The sequence below is a fragment of the Abramis brama genome (genome assembly GCF_963993115.1).
Source record: "Abramis brama genome assembly, chromosome: 25".
Taxonomy (NCBI): domain Eukaryota; kingdom Metazoa; phylum Chordata; class Actinopteri; order Cypriniformes; family Leuciscidae; genus Abramis; species Abramis brama.
The window spans coordinates 4,762,301-4,784,909 of record NC_139987.1 but is presented as its reverse complement, the minus strand read 5'-3'; the positions used below and the strand labels follow the sequence as shown (position 1 = coordinate 4,784,909).

The window sequence follows — 22,609 nt, the reverse complement described above, 5'->3', positions numbered from 1 at the left end:
CCTACACGCTTACTGGTTAACACGCGCTGACATTTTTTTTTAACTTTCACATATGGATATACTGTACATTTTCTGACACTGTATAGCTGATGACTATATCAGGTTACATACATAGTGCATGACAGATTTCCCCACATTGACTGGCTTATGCGGATTTTCCATTGCCATAGCCATAAAAGAGTCTCAATGGTTTGTAGGTCTTGATCATGTTATTCCCCAGTTATAAAACAGTGTAATCTAGACCACATCTGATATTAATGGCCTAATATAGTTTTAACAGTTCAGAAGCTGATAATTTAATTCAATGGTCCTTTAAAAGCATGTTTGGGAATGTATAATCTGTATAGGTAATGTGTTCCTACAGAATGTTTCCAAACAAATTGACCTCAAAGATTAATGGTTTGGGGCCTATTTAATGGCACATGACTTGGAACTTCATTTGTTTAAGTCTTGTAAAGGGTGACATCAACTTCATAAACTAATGTTTTGGATCAGGGCTGAATTGAAGCCATGTGGTCTTTTTAAAAATATATTTTTTTACTTAATTTCCAAAGCCACCAAACCGCAGTACAGAAGCAAAGACTAGGCTGATTAGAATGCAGTCCTGGTGCATGCTTCACTGAGTTCATAAAGTCCATCCCTGCATGAAACACAGACATTGTGGAGAAAAGATCACCACACACAGACTTAACATTGATTGAAATGTCATTGGACAGTCACAATTCTGTCTTGTGTCTGTGATGGCTTCATCCGTTAAAGCGGGGATAAGTTTAATACTTAAACATATTTTCTATTGTTAGCCTTGATCCTGTTAGTGAACATTCATTCACACTTATACCAACATGCCAGTGACCATTTGGGATTCAACAAAGTTTAAGTGAGTTTAACTTAAATTAAGAGTCAAACATGCAAATTCAAAACGGTTTAAGAAAACATACACAAAACTACATCGTTAAAAATAAAAATAAAAATGACAGTCTCACTCATGGTTCAGTGAAAACACTTAAATAACTTGTTTTCTATTAAGCTAGCAATCACTGTTCAGCTTCAAAAAGAAAAATTCAGTTGAGACTACTTTGTGTTTGGCGAGAGCTCCTTGCAGTTCACAAGATCTCATTCTGCTGGACTTGTTTGAAATTTTCAACACTTTAATCATCAGATCCTCTTGTCTGCCATCTCTACAATTGTTATCACAGCACTCGGCTGGGCTGAGTCTCACCTCACAGGTAGATCTTTCAAGGTTTTGTGGAGGGAAGAGGTGTCTAAGTCACTTCAGTCAATGGGGTACCTCTGGGATCTATACTTGGCCCCCTCCTTTTCTCAATGTACACAACGTGACTAGGTCCTTTTATCCAGCACTTGAATTTTCCTACCTCTGCTACACAGACTATAAGCAGCTCAACATCTTATCCCAGCCAGAGGATTGCAATAGTGGATCGCCAGAACGCCACCTCTAACCGAGTGAAGACAGACCTCTTTGCCTTCCCACCCAGCTCAGCTATTCATCATAACATCGATAATGGCATTCAGGTAAGGCCTTAACTTGAAAGAAGTGTTTTACGAAAATATAAACTTCAAAACTAGACTACTGTCATTTCTTGATAGAAAACACTGCAATGCTCTTTTACTGACCTTTCTGAAAGCAAAATTTGGTGGCACGTTTTGTCTTAAATGAATCCAAGAGAGCTCAAATTACACCTGTTTTCGTTTTACTTCACTGGCCGCCGGTCACCGCCCGCATCAAGTTTAATGTCTGCTACAGACTGTGCGATTTCGGCAATACTATAATATCATTACAAATCACACTGTACGACACTGATCTAATAAACTTGAGTATGACATGTATGTATACTGTACGAAGATGACATCTATTGAATCGTAGGCTATGATACAAATTAGTATAGAAGAATAAAATGTCATCAGCATGCGCTAGTGCTAAACAAATAGAGCAAGATGAATCGCACTTTGGCAATTGTGTTTTTTATATGCGCTGAAAAAAGAGGAGGAAGCGAAAGAGGAGAATATGGAGGTGGTCATGGCTAGGTAAAGAGGCATGCCAATTTTGCAAATGGTGCTTGAGGTAAGCAGTTTTAAGTTTTAGCCCCATTTCAGGTTGCATTTTTATTGGCTAGTCAGTAGACGTAGGTTGTAGCAGCAAACAGCTATCTTGGCTATCTTTGGTCGCCGTCTTTGAACCTCTCTCATTGTACGACGTAGGACCACCGTTTTAGGAGCTACGACCACAGAAATCACCATGATTGGTCATCTTTCATCTGGGACAGCCTAAAATCGTACATTGTGTACCGGGCATAAGATGCTGACATTCAGAACAGTCACTGGATCTGCACCTGGATCTGCATCAAATCAAATATGCTCTGATTGGCGTTGATTTTGTTGTGTCATGTAGTATTTTTCTTTTCAGTGTGGACTGACATCAACTTAATTAACCTAAGATATTTTGTTAGTAAATGACTCATTGATGAAAAAAAACATTTTTTTTCCTTCTCAGTCATTAATTTGACTGATATTTACATTTGGAAATATGTAAGCTATATGGTGTGAAATCGCACATCAGTCCGTGTGATTATTTAACAGAATAACAGAATTGGGAAAGTTTCGGTAATTCTGTGGTGTTGTGGTGGTGTCTCTGAGTTTTTTTGTTAATCCATCCGTGAGCCACAGGTGGTTCGGCCGCCATGCACGACAGCAAGACACTTATTTTAACATAAAAAAAAAAAAATCCAGACGCCAACTGTAGACTTCTTACAACATTTGCCTGAGTGAAGAAATGAAAAACATTTCACTTCTTACATGAATGGTGGTTCAATGCTGCATGTCTTAACACATGTGTTCTCAAGATGATGTTTCTAGATGACAACCTACGATTAGTATGTCTGATGCACTTTATTTCCCCATTTACTTGCACTTTAAAGTCCCTTTGACTTTTTTTGTCTTCACTTACATAAGTTGGTAGAATGATTCTTATATAGAGTGATGTATGATGTTTCAAGTCTATAAGCTGCCTGTCAATCATAAGCACTGATATTCAGTCTCTTTAATTGCTGCCCTGAGGTACACCTCACAATATCTTAGCAAATCATGAATCATGAACACTAACTATCACTTTCAGTAGCTTATTTATGTTCATGTGCTGCACGTTAATGGTGAATAATTCTATAGTAGAAGTAAGGGAATGCAAAATCGTCTCATCTCCTTAACATACAACAGTCAAAGACTACATATTCTGCAAATGAACAGAATAACACAGAAGGAGGCACAATTTTGAGCATCTGACTTTATTTCTCTAAACAGACTGTGAATCATAGGAATGATACAGACTGATGGGAAATTCATGTGATTTTGGTATGACACACCATCACCCTACTCAAAATAAACTGTAAAATGTTTTTCTTCCTTTTTAAGTGAAAAACATGGGTGCGGTGTACATAAATCTCACCTAAATAACGATATGATGAACTATTATGTTAAACCGTGAACCTATTTTATCATATATTAGTTACTACTGAAATTTGTAACATAAGAAGAAGAACATGAACATCTAATGATACTTGCACAGTGGTTTAGGTATTTGTACACGTGCACATCAACCACCATCCCCCAAAACACTCTCTCTCTCACACACACACACACACACACACACACACACACACACACACACACACACACACACACACACAGAGGCTTATAACATGATATTAATATATACAGTGAATGGCTTTTCGGTATTCATTCCAATGTTTATTTGCATGCTGTCATTCATTGCAGATGTATGAGTAATTCAGTTATTCGTTTAATTTCTAATCTGTTTATTGATTTAAAAAATCCACACAAGGCTCAAAATTTGAGGTATCATTCATGTTCATAGCAAAAAGGTACGTGTGGGGAACTTGAATCCCAAAACAACAGTAATAGTGCCTAGCAAACACTACCAAATATAAACTTCTAATATATTACAATAAACTGCTCCTTTTGTTATTTGTGACACACTGTTCCCCACCAAAGTTTGAACTGATTACACACTTAACACTTCATTCTGCTTTACAGCTAGAGGCCTTAAACCCCCTTAATTGAAGCTATTAAATATTTATTTGCCCTGTTTTATTATACAATAACAATTATAGTGGACATTGAGTCTTTCCATGGTATATGCATAATATGTTAGTAATAATAATAAGCATGACAACATTATATCAAGGATCCTAAGAGCAATACAGGATATTGGTTTTATTTTTTTGTGCTTGTCATGCCTGGCTGTGAATGTTTGCATTGCCTGGCCATATAAACCACAGGAAGAGTGGGAGCAAAAAGGTGGGACAGCAGCGGTAAACCTCATGACATCACAAGCTTCACAGCCATTGGCTGTTTCCTGAGGGAACATGGTTTAAAAGCCAAACCAGCAGCCATCTCTCACTAGCATCAAAACATTGCAAGATCTCATCTGATAAACAGGACCTCAGTCTATCCTCTGACAGTCAAAGGACTTCAAATTTCTCAAAGAGAAAGAGGTAAGTCACAATTAAACAATTCATTTGTTTTTATTCTTTAGGATGTTGAGGTTAAAAACCAATTGTCGTCCAAGGATTCAGTATGCAGATGTTGGAAGAAGTATTATGTGCAATGTATTTACTTGCTTGTAGTCTGCAATTGATCAGGTTCGTCAGGCATTTATCTGTATTTATAGCACGTTAAGGACTTAGTTTGGGATCATGTAGTTACAGCCTATTTTAACCTTAAATCATGAATAAATTCATTTTATGCATTGATGCTGCTCTAAGTTAAAAAAATGCAGTTCTTTTTCAGCCTCAATGTAAGTACAAGACTGAAGTTATGAAGACTTTTAATGATTCCAACCACAGTTTATTATAGGCAGAGATGATTAACATGAACTTGTCAGACGAAAGAGGAAGTTGCGGCTATGGCACATAAAGGCCTTACTAATTTGTCAACTGAGTCATTTATTCCAGCGACACAACCACTAAATTAAAGTTCCATACAAAAGAATAATAATACTGGCTGACTGACAGTTGCCACCATTACTTCTGCCGACAGCCTCAACAAAACGCTTCCACGCTTAGTGTTCTGTGCTGCACTTCACATTTCCTTTGACGCCACAAATTTTAGTCCTTGGCTCACAGCAACAAAGATTCAAATGAGAAACTAAGTCTGGAGCCATAGGCGTGCTATTTCTTGGGATTGCGGCTGCTACATAGTCTACATATAACTTCTGGAATTATACACCAGAGGGAGATCATTATAGGTATCGCCAAGCACACGCTGCCTCAACTTATACTTTATGCACTGCAGTTGTTGCTGAAAATAAATGAGATGTTTCATGGTGAGGAAGTTATTTAGCATTTGCCAACGTGATTCTGAGTGCCCTTAAAAGGCATGCTTCCTTCCGATTCGGTTTGCCTTGCAGCAAATACCAAAAACACACATTCTTGAGGCAGTTTATAGTTAGAACATTAAAGTAAAACAGAACAGGCGATCCTCTTTGTAATACATGTCTTAGTTACATGGCTTGTCTTGGCGTAACTTTTTAATGGCCTTTCTAACATACTTACATTTAGAAGTTCAAAATTGATGTTCATTGCAACTGTGCATCTCTTTGTTTTTCTCCCTTTTTTTAGAGTATTTTGCAAAAAAATGAAGACCGTTATCGTTTTAACCCTCCTCATCGCCACAGTCTTCTGCCTGCCTGTAAGTTCATTTTAATTGTGAAATCTGGGCTTTAAAGTTTTACACTATGATTTTTTTCTTCAAATGTGTAAATGCACTTTTTTTTTTCTCAGGTCAAGCGCTCAGCCAGCAGTTCAGAGAGCTCAGAAGAAATGATTGCTGTTCAGCGGGCAAGTATCTTATTTGATATAGGCAAAATTAACACTGTTGAAATGAATAATTTGTATATAAACTATACTGCTATTTTAACAAAACATCTGTCCTATACAGCCACTTCCTATTCTACAAAAAGCTGATGCTAATATGTTCCAGGCAGAACCTACACAGGTAAAACCCATCCTCCATAGCCTCTAAAATGTCTATAAGAGAAAAGTTAACCCCTAAAATTCTGTTGTTTATTCAACCTTGTGCCATTTCTTTCTTTTGTGGAGCACAAAATGTGAAATGGAGTAATATTTTGACCACGTCTTTTCAATAAAATGAGGACTAGGGCTGTCAAGCTGAGAAATTACAAAAAACCTACAAAAAACAACCAATTAGTTCTTTTGAGTCAGATCTTTTCAAAGAGTTGGTTGATTCAATTCATTATTTTAAAAAAATGGTCTGAATGACTCGTTGACTCACTGATTCGGTTGCAGTGGTTAACAGCTCACTGTTCCTCACAAAATCAATAATGTACAATACTTTTATGGTGATATTGCATTGTCAGTGCATGGACTAATACATAAAAATAATCCACTGAAGAAAGTAAGTCACAGGTGACAAATGATGGGTGAACTACAGGAAAATTAGTGAACTATTACTAAATGTCAAAGTACTGATATAAACTAGCCCATTTGAGCTATTTAAATTCAAGGATGTGGTAATTAGCACATACATGAGCAATACAGTATTGTTTTATTAATGGCAAGGCGTTTGGTTGTGTTTCAGACCACACCAGCAGATTCCAATGAAAGCACAAACAGTGAAGATGACACTGAGGTAAAAGAAGACTCATCCTCTGACCACATCACACGTCACTGCACTCCCACAATAGCCAATAAAAGGCAACAGGCACTAAAAATACCATTCTGCTGGTCTAGACGCACTGTAAGTGACCCTGCTGCAAGTCTCAATATTGTTTTTTGTATTTGCAGGAGGCAGATGAGAAATCTGAAACAGATGAGGATGAGGAGAACGTGAGTCACTCTGATTATGCTAAAATACTTATGTTTTCTGTCATGTAGAACCATTGTGCCCAGTTGCTAAATAGTGGACTAGGCTAACTGGTTTTGGTTCAAAACCTAGAATTTAGGGCATCAAGTGGCGACCTTTCTGTAGCTCAAACAGCTACTAGCAATGCCAAGGTCATAGGTTAAATTCCCAGAAAAAGAAACAACCGATAAAATGTAAAGCAATGTGAGTTGCTTTGGATAAAAGTGTTTGTTAAATGCATAGTTGTCAAGGCAAACACAGTATCAACATTTTTAATCATAGAAAAGTAAACAAAAACATGATTAAATCCAAAATAATACTGTCTATGGTACTATGGTTGATGCACAGACGTTAATGTCAGCAATAAAATATACATGAAGTTTCTACTCCCTTATTTATTTTAATATCGTGATTACGCACGGTTATTTGGCTATTTGCATTTTATTATGTGCATTTAGTATTTCCATGCTGTCCATAGACCTATCAGACCAGACCTGTGACCCATTTTTGGGTCTCAACTCACACTTTGAGAGCAACTGGACTAAACAATAGGCAGGAAAGGTTTTTTATCATTATTAAGCAATTGGCCTGTTCACAGAGAATGCAAAACTGCTGTGGGACGTGACAGTCACAGTGAATGAGAACGTATTTGATGTTTAACACACAATTATGAGAAGCAGGATTTTGGAACAATGAGATTTCACAATGTGCCACCCAGCATGACGCCACAAAAAATATAATCCACCATGATAGCAAGAAAACCAAAAAAAATTTGTATTGTCAGTTATATTGTGCATTAACATATATTGTCCATTTAGGAGACTGACTCCAGTGAGAGTAATTCTGGAGAAACTCAGAGCACCGTAGTCCCAACCACAGTCGAGCCCTCGCTGGACCCCATCATCAACACAGGCCGGGGAGACAGCATGGGCTACCCAAGCGACTACAAAAAAGCCATAGTCTATGTGGACGCAAACAACATTGAAAAACTACCTTCACCATACAAGTCCTACAGCAGTGACAAGTTAGGCGGTTTGACATTTGTGAGCAAGAAGATGTCTGCTTACGACGATCAGAGCTTCAATGATGTGGAGAAAGAGATTCAACTGCACAAGGTAAATAGAAAGGTTACTTTTTGTTTGGAAAATGCGCCCATATGCAGGGTGGACAAGTAATAGAAAAGGGAAAAAAAAGATGTATTTACAGCAGAACAAATGTTGTTCTGAAAGAAAGTACTGTGGCAGAAAGTACTAAAAGAAAGTACTGTGGCAGAACCATGCTATCAGATGGTACCTATTTGGTAATTAGGGGCAGTGTTCCGGGTGACTGACTAAGTAGCTATGCTACTAACTTTACTACATGTTTCACTACCATGCCAGTAAATCAGATATTTTCATAATAGTGTTGCTTTTCCAGTAACAACCTTTATTTTGCTAGTAGCCTAGCAGTATAGTGCTGTGCTGTTTTTTTGTCCTTACTTCGCTGAGTGAATAGTCAAACGCACTCACCTCAACGGTCCTCTCGCTTCCCTTCTCTCGTAGCAATGTGCGAATCATTTCAGTGAATCGATTCATCCTGAACGGGTCTCTCTCGTAGCATGTAGCGTTGGAAAGTTGGAAAGTCTGATTTGTTCTAGGGAGTCGGTTCATCCTAAAACGATCTCTCTCAGTTTATAGTGATGGAAAGCCCAATTCATTCGATTGAATCAGTTCATTAGGACGATTCATTTAAATGAACAAGCTAACAAAAATGATTCACCAGTTCGCCTCCCTGTTTTATGTACTATTTTTTATTTTTTACTCAGTTATGCAAATTAGAGTTTTGTTGTTGTTGTATAAGTTTGATACTTCGCCACCCTAATTGAGATTGCTTATTCTTTTAAAACCTGTCACTGTTTTTGAATGAGCTAAATACGGCTCTAATTAAATGATAAATTATATCATTGAATAGTCAGCTATTTTTTTTTAACATATTACCCTCCTAAATACCTTTAATGTAGTTAGCTATGCTATAAGTTAAAACAACAAAAAGCTACTTTTTCAAAGCTTTAGCTTGACTGTAGTTTATCTTCTTTAAATTTTGACTAGCTTGTTACACTTTTAAAGTAGCCTATAGCTTTCCCGACACTAATTAAAGTCGACATGAAACTGTGAAAGTTGTGATAGTCTTTTCTTCCCTATTGTGACATATCCGAGTGAAACAACTTCTCGAACAAGACAAAATGTAGGGCGGGACTTGATGTTGTCCGTGGGGAATTGATTGGATGGTTGTGGTTTGCTATTGGTGGATCTCATGTGAGTGACAGGTTGCTCCGCCCTCTAGACAGTAAACACATCATCAGAGAAGAGAAAATGTTGCTGCAAGAGGGAGGGGAAGTTATTTTGATTAAATATTATGAGGGCATATACATTTAAAATCATGTTGTGCATGGATAAATCATTTATAATAAATAGCCTACTGCAATATTCCATATAAAAACAAGAATTGTCCATTTTAAACCATTTTCCCAGTGACTTCAAGGGTTTTTGCTTTGACAAGTAATGTTAAAAACAGTTAAAGACAGTATTAGTCTTTGTGTAACTCTCCTGTACCATTAATGCAACAGACAATGAATGATTCCTCAAGTTAACAACTGAATGATATAACAAAACGGGAATGACTTTTGTTTCTCAGGCTCTACAGGTGCATGATCTTCTGGAGGAGGAGGGCACCAGCACCCCCGAAATGGAGAACATGGAGCCAGGAGACCGCCAGGCGGCTCTGGGAGACCAAGAGATCGTTCCCGCCGGGAACCAAGAGTCAGACGGCGAGGGAGCAAGTGCTGGAGACACTGCCACCGACAGCGCCAGCGCCAGCGCCAGCCAGGAGGAGAATGAAGAGCAGTCAGATAGCAGCGAGGAGACCACAGCCACCCCTGGAGCTGCAGACAGCGAGAGCGACTCCTCACAGAGCACAGAAAGCGAGGAGAGCGATTCGGTTGAGGAGAACACACAGACCACCGAGGCTCCCATCATAAACGCAAAGTAATCACAATCAAGCACAGTCGACACAAACGAATGCAAATGTATTAATTGTATGGTGCTTGGTGACTCACGCCACGTGGTGTTAGTGTGAGTTCGACGACAAACGCAGAGCACAAAGACACGGTTCATACGAGTTCTTGAGCTGCTGCTATGCAGTTTCATCTCAACAATGTCTTCCTGTTCATTGCACAATTATTTACAAACCTAATGTAAATGTAATTTTATACTGCTCAATGTAATGAATGATCATTTATGAATAAATTTTGTCCTATATCAGTTATGCAGTGTTTCTTAGCGCACCAAAAATACACAAGATAAAGCAGTGTCTAAATAATACCAAAGCTACCTTAAAAAATAATTACAGATACAAATCTAGTAAACCATTTAACATGGACAGAGTTTGCCTTTGGAAGAGTACAACACAATTTTTGGTGGTGTAGATTTAACACTTGGTGAATAAAAATAAAAAATAAAAAAATAAAAATATATATATATATACAGTGCAATGCATAAGTGAATACACCCATGCTAAAGTTGACTAAAAAGAGGAATAAAAAATCATATTTTGGAAATTGAACTTAATGCCTTAATTTAAAAAATTAGGAAAAATCCAACCTTTAAGGACACCAATTTTCTTTGTGAATGAATAATGTATCGTAAATAAATAAATGTTCTTCCTTAAAATACATGGTGCATAAGTGAGTACACCCCTATGTTAAATTCCCATAGAGGCAGGCAGATTTTTATTTTTAAGTATTTTCTTTTATTTTTTTTTAGGATACTATGCATCCTGATAAAGTTCCCTTGGCCTTTGGAATTAAAATAGCCCCACATCATCACATAGCCTTCACCATACCTAGAGATTGTCATGGGGTACTTTCCATAAGATCATCTCTCAATGCAAATCAAACTAGCTTTTAGGCTAACTGAAATAAAATCATGCTAATCTCTAGGTATGGTGAAGGCTATGTGATGATGTGGGGCTATTTTAATTCCAAAGGCCAAGGGAACTTTATCAGGATGCATAGTATCCTAAAAAAAAATAAAAAAAAATACTTAAAAATAAAAATCTGCCTGCCTCTATGGGAATTTAACATAGGGGTGTACTCACTTATGCACCATGTATTTTAAGGAAGAACATTTATTTATTTACGATACATTATTCATTCACAAAGAAAATTGGTGTCCTTAAAGGTTGGATTTTTCCTAATTTTTTAAATTAAGGCATTAAGTTCAATTTCCAAAATATGATTTTTTATTCCTCTTTTTAGTCAACTTTAGCATGGGTGTATTCACTTATGCATTGCACTGTATATATATATATATATATATATATATATATATATCTCTAAACCAGCCTAAACTGGTTTGCTGCTTAGTCTCCCTGGTCTGTTCATTGGTTTTGGGTACATTTTAGGCTGGTTTAAGCAGTTTTTTCAGCAGCCCAGCCATATGATATAGAACAGTGTTTTTTTTAAGTCAGCATGAAACGGAAGTTTTGATGGTCTTTTCTTCCCTGTTGTGACACATATCAGTGTGAAACAGCTTCTCAAACAAGAACAAATGTAGGGCGGGGCCTGATTTTGTACATGTGGAATTGATTGGATGGTTGTGGTTTGCTATTGGTGGATCTCATGTAAGTGACAAGGTTGCTCCGCCCTCATGCCAGTAAACACATCATCAGAGAAGAGAAGAGATGCTGCCAGAGGGAGGGGAAGTTATTTTAATTAAAGATTACGAGGCACATGAAATGAACACGGATAAATAATTTATAATTAATGCTGCATTATTCCATTAAAAAAATAAGAATTGTCCATTTAGATTTTGGGTGACTTTAAGCTTTTTGACTTGAAGGCCCCTTATATTGGCTCAGATATACTGGCTGAGATATTTCCTCTGCCATTTCTGCAGGATTTTCTACATAATTTTGTTTATTAGAAACTTATGACTTGGTCCAGTAACACCCAGGCAATAACCAAGCATCTTGGCCTGACTTTCCAGCAACCACCCTGAACACTTTATAAACCACATATAAACTGTATCCACTTTTGAAACATTTCCTTTGATAAATAACAGAAGGGGAAAAAAAGAAATACCTCTCTACTACAGTCACATCAATGCAATGCCTGGTTTGAACGCTATGATGTAGGGTCTAAATTACAAGACTTGCCTGGAGAGATGTCAAACCCTCTCTTGATTTCTAAAAACGTATCACACAGCTCTGTCTTTCTTGTGCCAATGTCTTGATGCGTAGGCTTCAGACAAATATTTGTCAAACTTTGAAGTTTGAGTGAGTCTCTAGTGCTCTGTAATTATCCCGCTCTGAGATCGCAGATAGTCTGGGCCATTTCAAATACTATACTAAATTAAATAATTTAGTTTAATTCTTTACAATTGACATAGGTGTTGAAAAAGTAACAGCATGGTGCACATAACTTCTACTCCACTAATGTGACTTTCTTCTCAACGTATAGTAAGTTTAATTACATCTCTAATCACAGAGCTATCAAATCAAATCCCTCAACGTCTGGTAATGTTTGCAGACGCTTTATATATAATTAACCTAACAACAAAAACACACATTTTGATTTAGGTATGAGGCTTAGATATAAAATAAAGCACTGTATAAACTGTTTAATGCTGGAAAATCTGTTTAAACCTTTATAAATAAAAACTAAAGTAGAGTTAATTATTATATACATTTATTATTTATTATTATTTATACAATCACTGGCTGACCTTACGCAATTTGAGATGTGCGAATAAATGCTGTGTCCAAAAATGCAATGTGCTAAACTTGACTTTCAATTTCCATGTGTAACAATGATAAATGGATGTCATTATGATTACTGGTCATGTCATAGACCATTAGGGGAGAGTGGGGTGATTTGTGCCAGGGGGGGAAGTAGTTCCACCCTTGTTTCTGGAAAACCATAGAAGAAATTGGTCATGTGACCACATAATTTTGAAAAGCAATCACTTTTACTCGTCCTCCAAAGAAGAGAGACACATGGCATGAGAGTTAAGCATATTTTAGTGCAAAAAACTGTTTTTTCCCTTTCAAAGTAAAATTTCTATGATTAAGGTTATTTGATTGTAGTGTCTGAACAATTGTAGACAAGTTTGAAAACATTTCACACATGTTTTAGTGCTTTAGTAGTCTACACAATGAGTCTATACAGTTAGCATGATGTTAGCTCTTAACTGCTGGATCATGCTAGTTTTTCAAACTTGTGGGTCTGGGGTGATTTGTGCCAAAGGGCCTGGGTTAAGTTGTGCCAGATCCAGACCACCTAGACCTACATACTCACAGGGGATAATCTTGAGAAGTGAGGAGATGGGCATGCCTCATCATTGTTTTACTTGGGCCTGCCTGTTATTTGTTTAATTTAGCTAACACTGATTTCAGTTTTGAGTTTGCTCTATGTTATTAAAGAGAAGTTTTATTCCGTTTTTAAGTGGCCTATGTCACAATAGGATGTTTAGAAATTAGCCTAGTCACTTTATTCTTATATGTTACATAATTGACAGACAGTGCTATGTCAACAGGCATCTATTGCCAAAGCCTCTTTGCCTGAAATGATTCACAAATATCATATATTGTGTTGCTATGGTGCTCTAAATGGTTGCTAGGGTGTAGCTTGATAGCTTCACAATGATCCTGAGAGACTTATTGGTCGTCTGAGTAAAATGAGCCCGCCCCCTTGTCTCTATGACACTGTGATCCAGAGTTATGTTCAATACAAAATCCCTATGCAATTTACCATAGTAGGAGAAACGCATGCTATGGTATTCCAGGGTGACAATATCTAAATAAACCTTAAATTAGTAATTTTGTATTGAATTTATCTTGCTTTCATATAGCAGTATGGTTCATAACATTAAAATGTTCTGTTTTACTTCAGAAATCACTGGCACAATTTACCCCCAATGTATTCCCCCAAAGGCACAACTTCCCCCGCACCAGGGGCAAGTTGTGCCATGAGACCACTTTTTTTCCAAGAGCTATATTTCTGAAACAATTTATTTCAGATCCAAAGTTATTGTTCTCAGGGATGCACCACATCCTGAAATATATGTAGATCCTTAAGTTGAAGGCATTACTGCCATGGCCTCACTTTAAAGTTACTTTGAGTAAAAACTGGCACAACTCACCCCACTCTCCCCTAAAGGTAGGGTAGGTAGGAATTTTATAAAAAACTTTTTTCAAAATTTGTTTAAACTTTCTATATATATCAATACATAATTAAAATGTAAGTACTCTGAAAAAAAAGAGTATAAAAATCGAGTGACTCTAGACCGTTTAATCTGCATTAAACACAGCTCATTATTTCCATTCGGGGACGAAACAAAGGATTGGCTTAGGCGACTGTCACTCTCTCGCAACCATGGCAACCACCCTTTTGCCACACAGGATCTGCCCATATGCGCGCGCACCCGTTTGATTTGAGGAATTCAAGAGGCACGGAACCTAGGAATAGCAAAACAATGGCAGAGAAAGAGCAATCAAAAATTCACAAATCCCGCATATGCAGTTAGCGAAGGCAAACAAGGCAAAAAAGGAAGACGGTACTAGAAAAGGTAATGAACAAAAAGTCTTTGAATAAAACGCGTGTCAATATCCTCGGACCCTAGTTGCACGGCCTCTTGCACAACCTCCTCTGCTTCGCCCTCGACCCCGGACCTGTCCTCGAGCTGACGATGCGGTACTTGTCTCTGGAGTGTAACGTTAGTCCTCATCAGAGTCAACAATGCTTTCATCATGGAAACTCTTACATGCAGAACACCATATATGTTATGAATCTTACACGAAATTCATCTTCATCACAGTGTAAATGATGGTAATGGAAAAACGTGTATGCAATGCAACCTGTTTTTAGCTTTGCCTTATAGATATAACTAGCTCGTTAGAGAATCAAAAAATATATATTTTAAACTTTACCAATATCAATATGCTAGCTTGATAGTGAGTACTAAAATACATCTTATTTGTTTATATTCATAATGATAAAGTTAGATTTTTTTATTACATGTGATTCTTACATGATGTCACTACATGCACTGTGCTCCTTCCTCTCCGCTGGTCTCAGGTAAATAATCAAGCGGGAAGGAAGTCGACCGGAAGTTGAAGTCGGCCGGGTGCCGCCATCTTGAGCGGAACTTCACTTGCGTTAGCAATCCCATTGACTTCCATTCATTTTGGCGTCACTTTGACAGCGAATAACTTTACATCTGAGGCGTTTGAAGACTCCATTTGTCCATTTTTTATTTCTAAAGAAACACGACAATGTATAAAATGCTCCATTACCTTGTAGCTTATGTTATGGCCCCGTAGAAGCAGTTTTTGTAAAAGTAGGCTAACGATTGCGTCATAACCATGCGACTCTCTGTCGCACACTAGAGAGATTACCGTATGGACGGGAGGAGAAGCTCGCGGGCAATCGGGGAGACGTGGAGGCAAAATGACAATATAATTAATCAGAATACCTAGCAAAAGTTTCTCCTGCTCCAAGCTCATGGACAGCTCCAACTCACACTCTCCGTCTCTGCAAGATTCGGAAGGGAATGATTCATTTCTCTTGGCACAGCTACTAGAAGACAGACGGGTTGCTCACGTGGTCCGTGTAACGCTTTGCTCTGTTTGAGTCTGCGCGTCAGGAAAGGAAGTGCTAAGAAATCGCTGAAAACGGGCTTCACTTGTCTCAACTGAGTTCCAATGGGGTCGCTGTGTCCATTTCTTTTACTGTCTATGTAAATAATGCGTCTTCCAGTTCAGTGGTCGGAGTCGCGCGTTCATGTGTTTTGGGGGCGTGGCTTTGGAAGGAGCCCAGAAGGGAGGGGGTGGAGTGAATGGAAATAATGAGCTGTCTTTAAAACAGTCGTGAGAGGTCTACAGACACTCGATTTTTATACTTTCTTTTTCAGAGTACTTACATTTTAATTATGTATTGATATATAAATAAAGTTTAAACAAATTTGGAAAATAAGTGTTTTAGACAATTCCTACCTACCCTACCTTTAAGTTACGTTGTAACAAGCAATGTGCTTCCAATCCCAAATTGCCTTTTCGTTATCACTCAGCAGATGCACCTTTTGACTTTCAGTATAATATGTAACCATGCTAAACGAATGCATTGTGGCATGATGTAAATTGTTTAGATCAATTGAAGTACTTTAATAGGAGGCAGTGTTGGTGTTACGTCAGAAACGAGGACACAATATGCAAGTAAAAAACTCTTTATTAATAATCAGTGATGATGATGAATAATCCGGGTGATACAGGCGGTGGCGCAGGGACTTCGATGGTCAGACACGGAGAGATGGATGAAGTGCAGCGTGCTCTGATGAGTGATGACGGGATCCAGACATGAAACGTAAACCAACAAGATGCGAAACCGGAACACAGGAACTCAAGACGGGACACGGGACACGGGATCAGACAACACAGAGACTTCATGCAACGATCTGACAAAGGAGATGAGAAAGTGGTGAGCATTTATAGGAGATGAGATGAGTGGCAGCTGGTGATGATGAGTGATTGCAGCTGGATACTGATCAACAGTAACGATCCGGACACACCCACTCACACACATGTAAACAACAAAGCACGAGACTAGAGAGAGACATTGGATCTATGAACCGTGACAGTTGGGGTAATGCATTACAAGTAACTTGAGTTATGTAATCAGATTACTTTTTTTCATGTAACTAGTAAAGTAACACATAACTTTTAAATTTACAACAAAATATCTGAGTTACTTTATAAAATAAGTTACTCAAGTTACATTGTTTCTCAGCTCTCCTGTCCCCATGTTGAGAGAAATCTTGAGTAAGTGCAGAGGCGTTGTGTGTGAACATGACGGTTATTGTAGTTCTAGACTAAATGTGAGCATTTACTCATCTCACTTGCACAAATAAACACAATATTGTAACCCATTACTTTTAAAAGCAACTTTCCCCAACCATGCTATGATGCTGTCAATCTTACTTATTTTGACCTCATTGTGAATGAATGAATGAAATGAATGAATGAATGAATGAAATCTTTATTTCGAACAATTAAAAAAATTAATTAAACAAAAGACAGCAACACATAAAATATCCATCAATAAAATAAAATAATTTTCATAATAATCAAACTGTTAGAAAAGGGATAGGTAGAAGCCCTAGGCTTATCAGGACCTACCCCCAGTAACTACCCAAACCAAATCACAAACGAACAAGATAATCCAACATAACGTTTAAGATAATACAGAAAAAAATACTAAATTAAATAATGCTTTTTCTTAATATTAAGATAAAAATAAAGAAGCATAAACAAAAAACATTATCAAGCAAGCTTTGCAAGTTAAGAGTTATCATTCACCCTCACCACTTCTGTACTTATCAAAAATAAAACTTTTGTACCTTTTTTTAAATTGCAACATGCTAACACTTTGTTTGATCAAATTGCTCAGACCATTCCACAAAAGCACCCCACAAATAGAAATATACACATACTTTTGAGCTTTGTCCGAGTCCTATGTTGTCTCATAAATCCCCCCCTCAAGTTATAACCCCCAACCCTATCTGTGAATAATTGTTGTATGTTTCCAGGCAACTGTTTATTTATTGCTTTATAGATTAATTGTGCAGTCTTAAATTTAACCAGATCATTAAACTTTAGAGTGTGCAATTTTAAATAAAGTAAATTGGTATGCTCATGCTAATTGTGCATTATTGAATAAGAAAAAATTGTATCTACAGGGTATATGTCATTTATACAAATGCTATGGTTATACTACTACAGCTACTGATAATAATAATAATTTTATACTATTATTATTATTATTATTATTATTATTTCATTCGGTTACTGAAAAAGGTACAAGAAAAATGACTGAACTCACAATATTAATGCTGATATGAAATATATATATATATTTTTTACGTCAGACAAAGTACTACTAATAATAAACCCTATTTAAAATTATGTTTTTTCTTACATCATAAATGTTTTTTTTTTTTTTTAAATGAAAAAAAAAACATGACACCGTAATGTGGACATGCGATTTTAATCTTAATTATATTATTCATTAGTATCAAGACCTTCATTATCAACGCATAAGCATGTTACACTCTAGACTATAATCAGTTTTACACTGTTATTTGTACATTCGTTTTGCTTGAAAATACAGCAATATTGTAAGTTATTCGCAGATTTCATCAAGCCTTCCAGGTTTACATGTCGTGTTAGTAGTACTGGTCACATTCTGCGTAACCCAGGTTGTGGTGTCTTCTGTCGTGGGGATTGTGGGTTTTGTTGTCTTGACAGTGGTCGGCAGATTTGTTGTTCTTCTAGTTGCAGTGGGGATTGTGGGTTTTGTTGTCTTGACAGTGGTCGGCAGATTTGTTGTTCTCCTAGTTGCAGTGGGGATTGTGGGTTTTGTTGTCTTGACAGTGGTCGGCGGATTTGTTGTTCTTCTAGTTGGAGGGAATGTGCGTGGCACAATAACTTCCTCAGAAGATTCAGATTCACTTGATTTAGACTCACTTGATTTAGACTCACTTGATTTAGACTCATTTGATTCAGATTCGGAGTGTGAATCCTCTCTGGAACTGGATCTTGAGTCTGATGAATCAAATCTTCTGCGCAAAGGAAACTGAGGATTCAAACAGTTGAAAAAAATATTATTATTAATAGTGCTGTATGCTTTTGAAAGAAATTGAAGTAGCTATTAAAGGACAAATCCAGTGAAAAATGAACCTTTACAAACTAAAAATGAGTTTACAGACAGGCGTCATCTTGGAAAACAGTCTCGAATAGTCGAGTCACGAACGCCGTGCTACGTTAGATTTCACTATGCGTAATTCCTATCGACCAGCTCACTTAGCACGGCGTTCGTGACTCGATTAGTCGAGACTGTTTTCCAAGATGACGCCTGTCTGTAAACGCGTAATGTACTGTCTTTATAAAGTATCTTCTTATTAAACTGTCTGTACACTTACAAAGTTCTCAATGCTTCGGTTTGCATGTAGGGACCCTCATTATGCTACCGTGTTAGTGTGAGGCTATTTTGAGCCTTGTTAGTGGTATTAACTAGCGATTTACTTTTACTTACTCTGTGCCCCATATACTAGTGTTATGAGCTAATCTGTTTTTAAAGATAAAACTCTATACATTCGATTTTCATGAAAACGCATCGCAGGGAACGATCGACTCAGTAACCATGTGTTAATTACCCCTAGGTTCATTTTTCACTGGATTTGTCCTTTAAGTAACTTTCACATATATAAAAATAAACGGTAACACTTTATTTTGATGGACCCTTTTGAACATTCTGTTGACTATAAGTAACTTTGCAACTACATGTCAACTAACTCTCATTAGAGTATTAGTAGACTGTCTGCTTAATATCTGCTAACTCTTTATTGTGATGCTCCTCCAACAGACATTATACTGACTATAAGTAACTTTTCAACTACATGTCAACTTATTCTAACCCTACTAGTCTACTAATACTCTACTAATACTCTACAAAATTTTTAATGAGAGTTAGTAAACATGTAGGTGCAATGTTACTTATAGACAACTGAATGTGTTAAAGGGACCATCAAAATAAAGTGAACATTTAAAGGAAAACATATAACCTGATACTTACTCGTTTTGAAAAGACAGATGCAACAAAAAGCATCAGTAACATTGCCTGTATTGACTTCATCCTACTAAACAAAAGCATTTAAAGAGATTAATGTGAAACATTTATTCTCTAAATATTGTTGATCACAGAATATTTTTTTTTAAATATTTTTAACACACTTTGCTTGCTCGTATTCAGTGATTATTCAGTTACCAGAAATAAAAATGGATTCAAAAGCTATAAATGTAGCATAACTCTAAGAGATGAGTGAGTTACCTTGCACTGATGCTCTCGTCCAGTTACTGTAATGTCACAGTCTGTATTACTCTGGCATCTGTGATAATGTGGCTTAAATACTGGATGGATGTGAATAAACCAGGGCTTGGTCCAGTGAATTCCCATGAAGATGACGTGACAATAAGTCAACATTTGTGCAACTTCCGGGTCTACCAAAACTTTCAAAATGCCTTGCAAAATCCCTTCACAACTCATTGTGTAGTAATCCAAACAAGACGGTAAATCATGCAACGCCGCTGTCCCAATGCATTGTTCAGACAAATTGTCTGCTACGTGTTTAGCTTGTAAAAGGCTCAGAACTTAAGCGTACTCTATTTAACTTATCTGAGATGTAAATAAGCCTATAAATGGTTAAAGTGTTGATCTATGACACATAAGTGTGTCCCTGGGGAGTGTCTTGGAAATCTACTGTAGTTCAAAACATATGTGGCAAGTTCTTAGAAATATACAATTTGTATTTATGGTGGTTTCTTATTGTTTTAAAAAACATTTATACCATTTACTAGAAAAAATTCAAAGCCATGGCGGGGACCGATCCGGACCACCGACTCAACGGCGGTACCAAAGAGTCCAGAGGGTGAAACCGAGGCATCTAGGAGGAATGATTAGCTAGGCACAGGGTTGCCATCTCTCACGCATCTGGCGTGACATTCACGCTTTCAGCATCAATCTCACGCTCTCACGCACACGCAAGAAATGTCACGCCAAAATGCACATTTCTCTCCTCTCAATCCGTTCATTTTCTGTTGATGACTATACTAGACCACAGCGTATTAATGACAGGAGAGTTTAAGGCACACAGCTGTTACATCTGCCTACAACGTTCTCACTGCAGTATTCTCTGATCGTTGATTCGCTGAAACCTGATACGTCAGTTGCGTGTGAAAAGTTCAGAGAGAGTTCGGAACGGTTCGGAGTCGGAGCCACTGATGCGCGTTTGAAAGTTTGGATGACAATCAAGGTAAGTTAAGCAGATAATAAAATGGTGTGCCTTTCACTACAGACATAGCCTTGCCTAATCAGAGAGTACAGACTTCAACTATAGTTGTGAATGTTGTCTGTCGTGCGTTATGTGGGATAGCTATTTGCTCAATAAAAATAGGCTCATGGTACAAATTACGTTTTGGCAAATCGGGCAAGTGGCATTTTAAAATTACCCAAATGATCAAAGGTTGCCCAGATTGTGTTGAGCCTGCCACACTCAAATGCGGATGCTGAGCGAACCTTTTTAGTTATTGGCCTAAACAAGACTGACACCAGGAACAGACTGTCACTTGATGGCATCATGGCACCCTGTGAGTGATGGGAAGTTCGGATCATTTTACTGACTCGCTTGTTCTACCTCGTTCATTAAAATGAACGAATCTTTTTTCGAGTCATTTCGTTCATTTAAGGGGCTTTAAATGTTATACTTTTAACAGCCAAATTCCACGAACATTAATCATTGAAAAAAAAATCAATTTCAAAGTTCATCATCCTTAGGAAAAACTTTTTCAGTGGGTGGAAAAAACAGTGACAACACTCTTCATCTTCTCTAGCGCAGCTTGACCAGGCCTCACCAACTTTGTTTGCGTATTCTGTGGGCGGGGATTATTTAAATGAGGAGAATTATGACATCATAAGATCCAGAAAAAGTGTATTGTAGTCCAAACGAGCCATTCGTTGTAGTTCTTGAAAAGTGGATTCTGTTAAAGGTCCCGTATTATGCCCCTTTTCACAAGATGTAAAATAAGTCTCTGATGTCTCCAGAGTGTGTATGTGAAGTTTCAGCTCAAAATACCCAACAGATCATTTTTTTACAGCATGTTTAAATTGTCATTTTTTGGGGCTCAGAAAAACGCGCTGTTTTAGTGTGTGCCCTTTAAATGCAAATGAGCTGCTGCTGGACGACACAGGGGGCGGAGCTTCATGAGCTCGCGCTCAGTCTCTCAGGACAATTTCATCTCACGGAATGATGATAATATCAGAAACTCTCAGTAACGGTGTTCATTTCGAGTCGGACAATAATGCCTACAGAGCCAGAGTGCTGTATAGAGATGAAACAGGTATAGTTTAGTAGTTTAATTACGGTTATTATAACGTATTTGTCATCTGCTTGTATGTATCCATTATTTATTAATAGCCTACAAGTCTGCTGTCTGAATGATGATCAAACATGATCATGAATGATGAGTTTAATAAAGTTTATTGTACATCACACAAAAGATGAAGCGTCAGTTTCACTTCAGAAAATCACCGTAAGAGCTGAGTAAACACAGTAAGTTATAAGAAGTGCGCAAGTACATAAACGAATTTCGGTAGAGTTGAGGGAGCATTCCTGCGGCGGAGGTTAGTCAAAAAACGGTTTTAATGACGTAATTAAAGAAGGAAGTAGAGGGATGTAGTCCAAACGGGCCGTTCGCTGTAGTCAACTTCTGTTAAATAAAATATCTCGCTTGGCATTGAACTTTGAGCTTTATAATTTTACAGATATTATTTATACTCTAACAACAACATTACACACTAACTAAAGTTTGAAACATGGGATCACGAAGAACGGGACCTTTAAATAAAATATCTCCCTTTGGAGTGGACTTTGAGCTTTGTAACCTTGCAGATAATTTTTATGCTCAAACAGCAGCATTACAGAAAAACTAAAGTTGAAAAAGTGAAAAAGCATAATAGGACCCCTTTAAAGAACCCTCGCAAATATATATAACTTTAAAATAAACTTTTTAACTTTTGTCATTGGTTGTCATAAAATGTTTTGGAGGCTGCACCCCCATGGCCACCTGA

The 22,609-nt window shown here is 37.4% G+C and overlaps 1 protein-coding gene and 1 long non-coding RNA gene across 2 annotated transcripts in view; one reads left to right on the top strand and one right to left on the bottom strand.

The window, feature by feature from the left end:
* The window catches only part of spp1 (secreted phosphoprotein 1), a 43,504-nt gene extending 33,314 nt beyond the window's left edge, over nucleotides 1-10,190 (top strand). Inside the window, exons 3-12 of the mRNA XM_084104821.1 lie at nucleotides 1,387-1,530; nucleotides 2,001-2,080; nucleotides 4,311-4,526; nucleotides 5,652-5,721; nucleotides 5,814-5,870; nucleotides 5,971-6,027; nucleotides 6,631-6,681; nucleotides 6,837-6,878; nucleotides 7,713-8,009; nucleotides 9,568-10,190. Coding sequence (XP_083960947.1) covers nucleotides 5,668-5,721; nucleotides 5,814-5,870; nucleotides 5,971-6,027; nucleotides 6,631-6,681; nucleotides 6,837-6,878; nucleotides 7,713-8,009; nucleotides 9,568-9,921 — 912 coding nt within the window. The 5' untranslated portion in view covers nucleotides 1,387-1,530; nucleotides 2,001-2,080; nucleotides 4,311-4,526; nucleotides 5,652-5,667 and the 3' untranslated portion in view covers nucleotides 9,922-10,190. The remainder of the gene's footprint in view (nucleotides 1-1,386; nucleotides 1,531-2,000; nucleotides 2,081-4,310; nucleotides 4,527-5,651; nucleotides 5,722-5,813; nucleotides 5,871-5,970; nucleotides 6,028-6,630; nucleotides 6,682-6,836; nucleotides 6,879-7,712; nucleotides 8,010-9,567) is intronic.
* A 7,765-nt stretch (nucleotides 10,191-17,955) lies between these two features.
* On the bottom strand, nucleotides 17,956-19,923 carry LOC311076990. Its single transcript, XR_014604724.1, has 3 exons — nucleotides 19,814-19,923; nucleotides 19,559-19,622; nucleotides 17,956-18,559 (listed from the first exon to the last, which is right to left on the bottom strand). It is a non-coding gene; the product is annotated as an uncharacterized lncRNA (long non-coding RNA).
* Nucleotides 19,924-22,609: the final 2,686 nt, after the last annotated feature.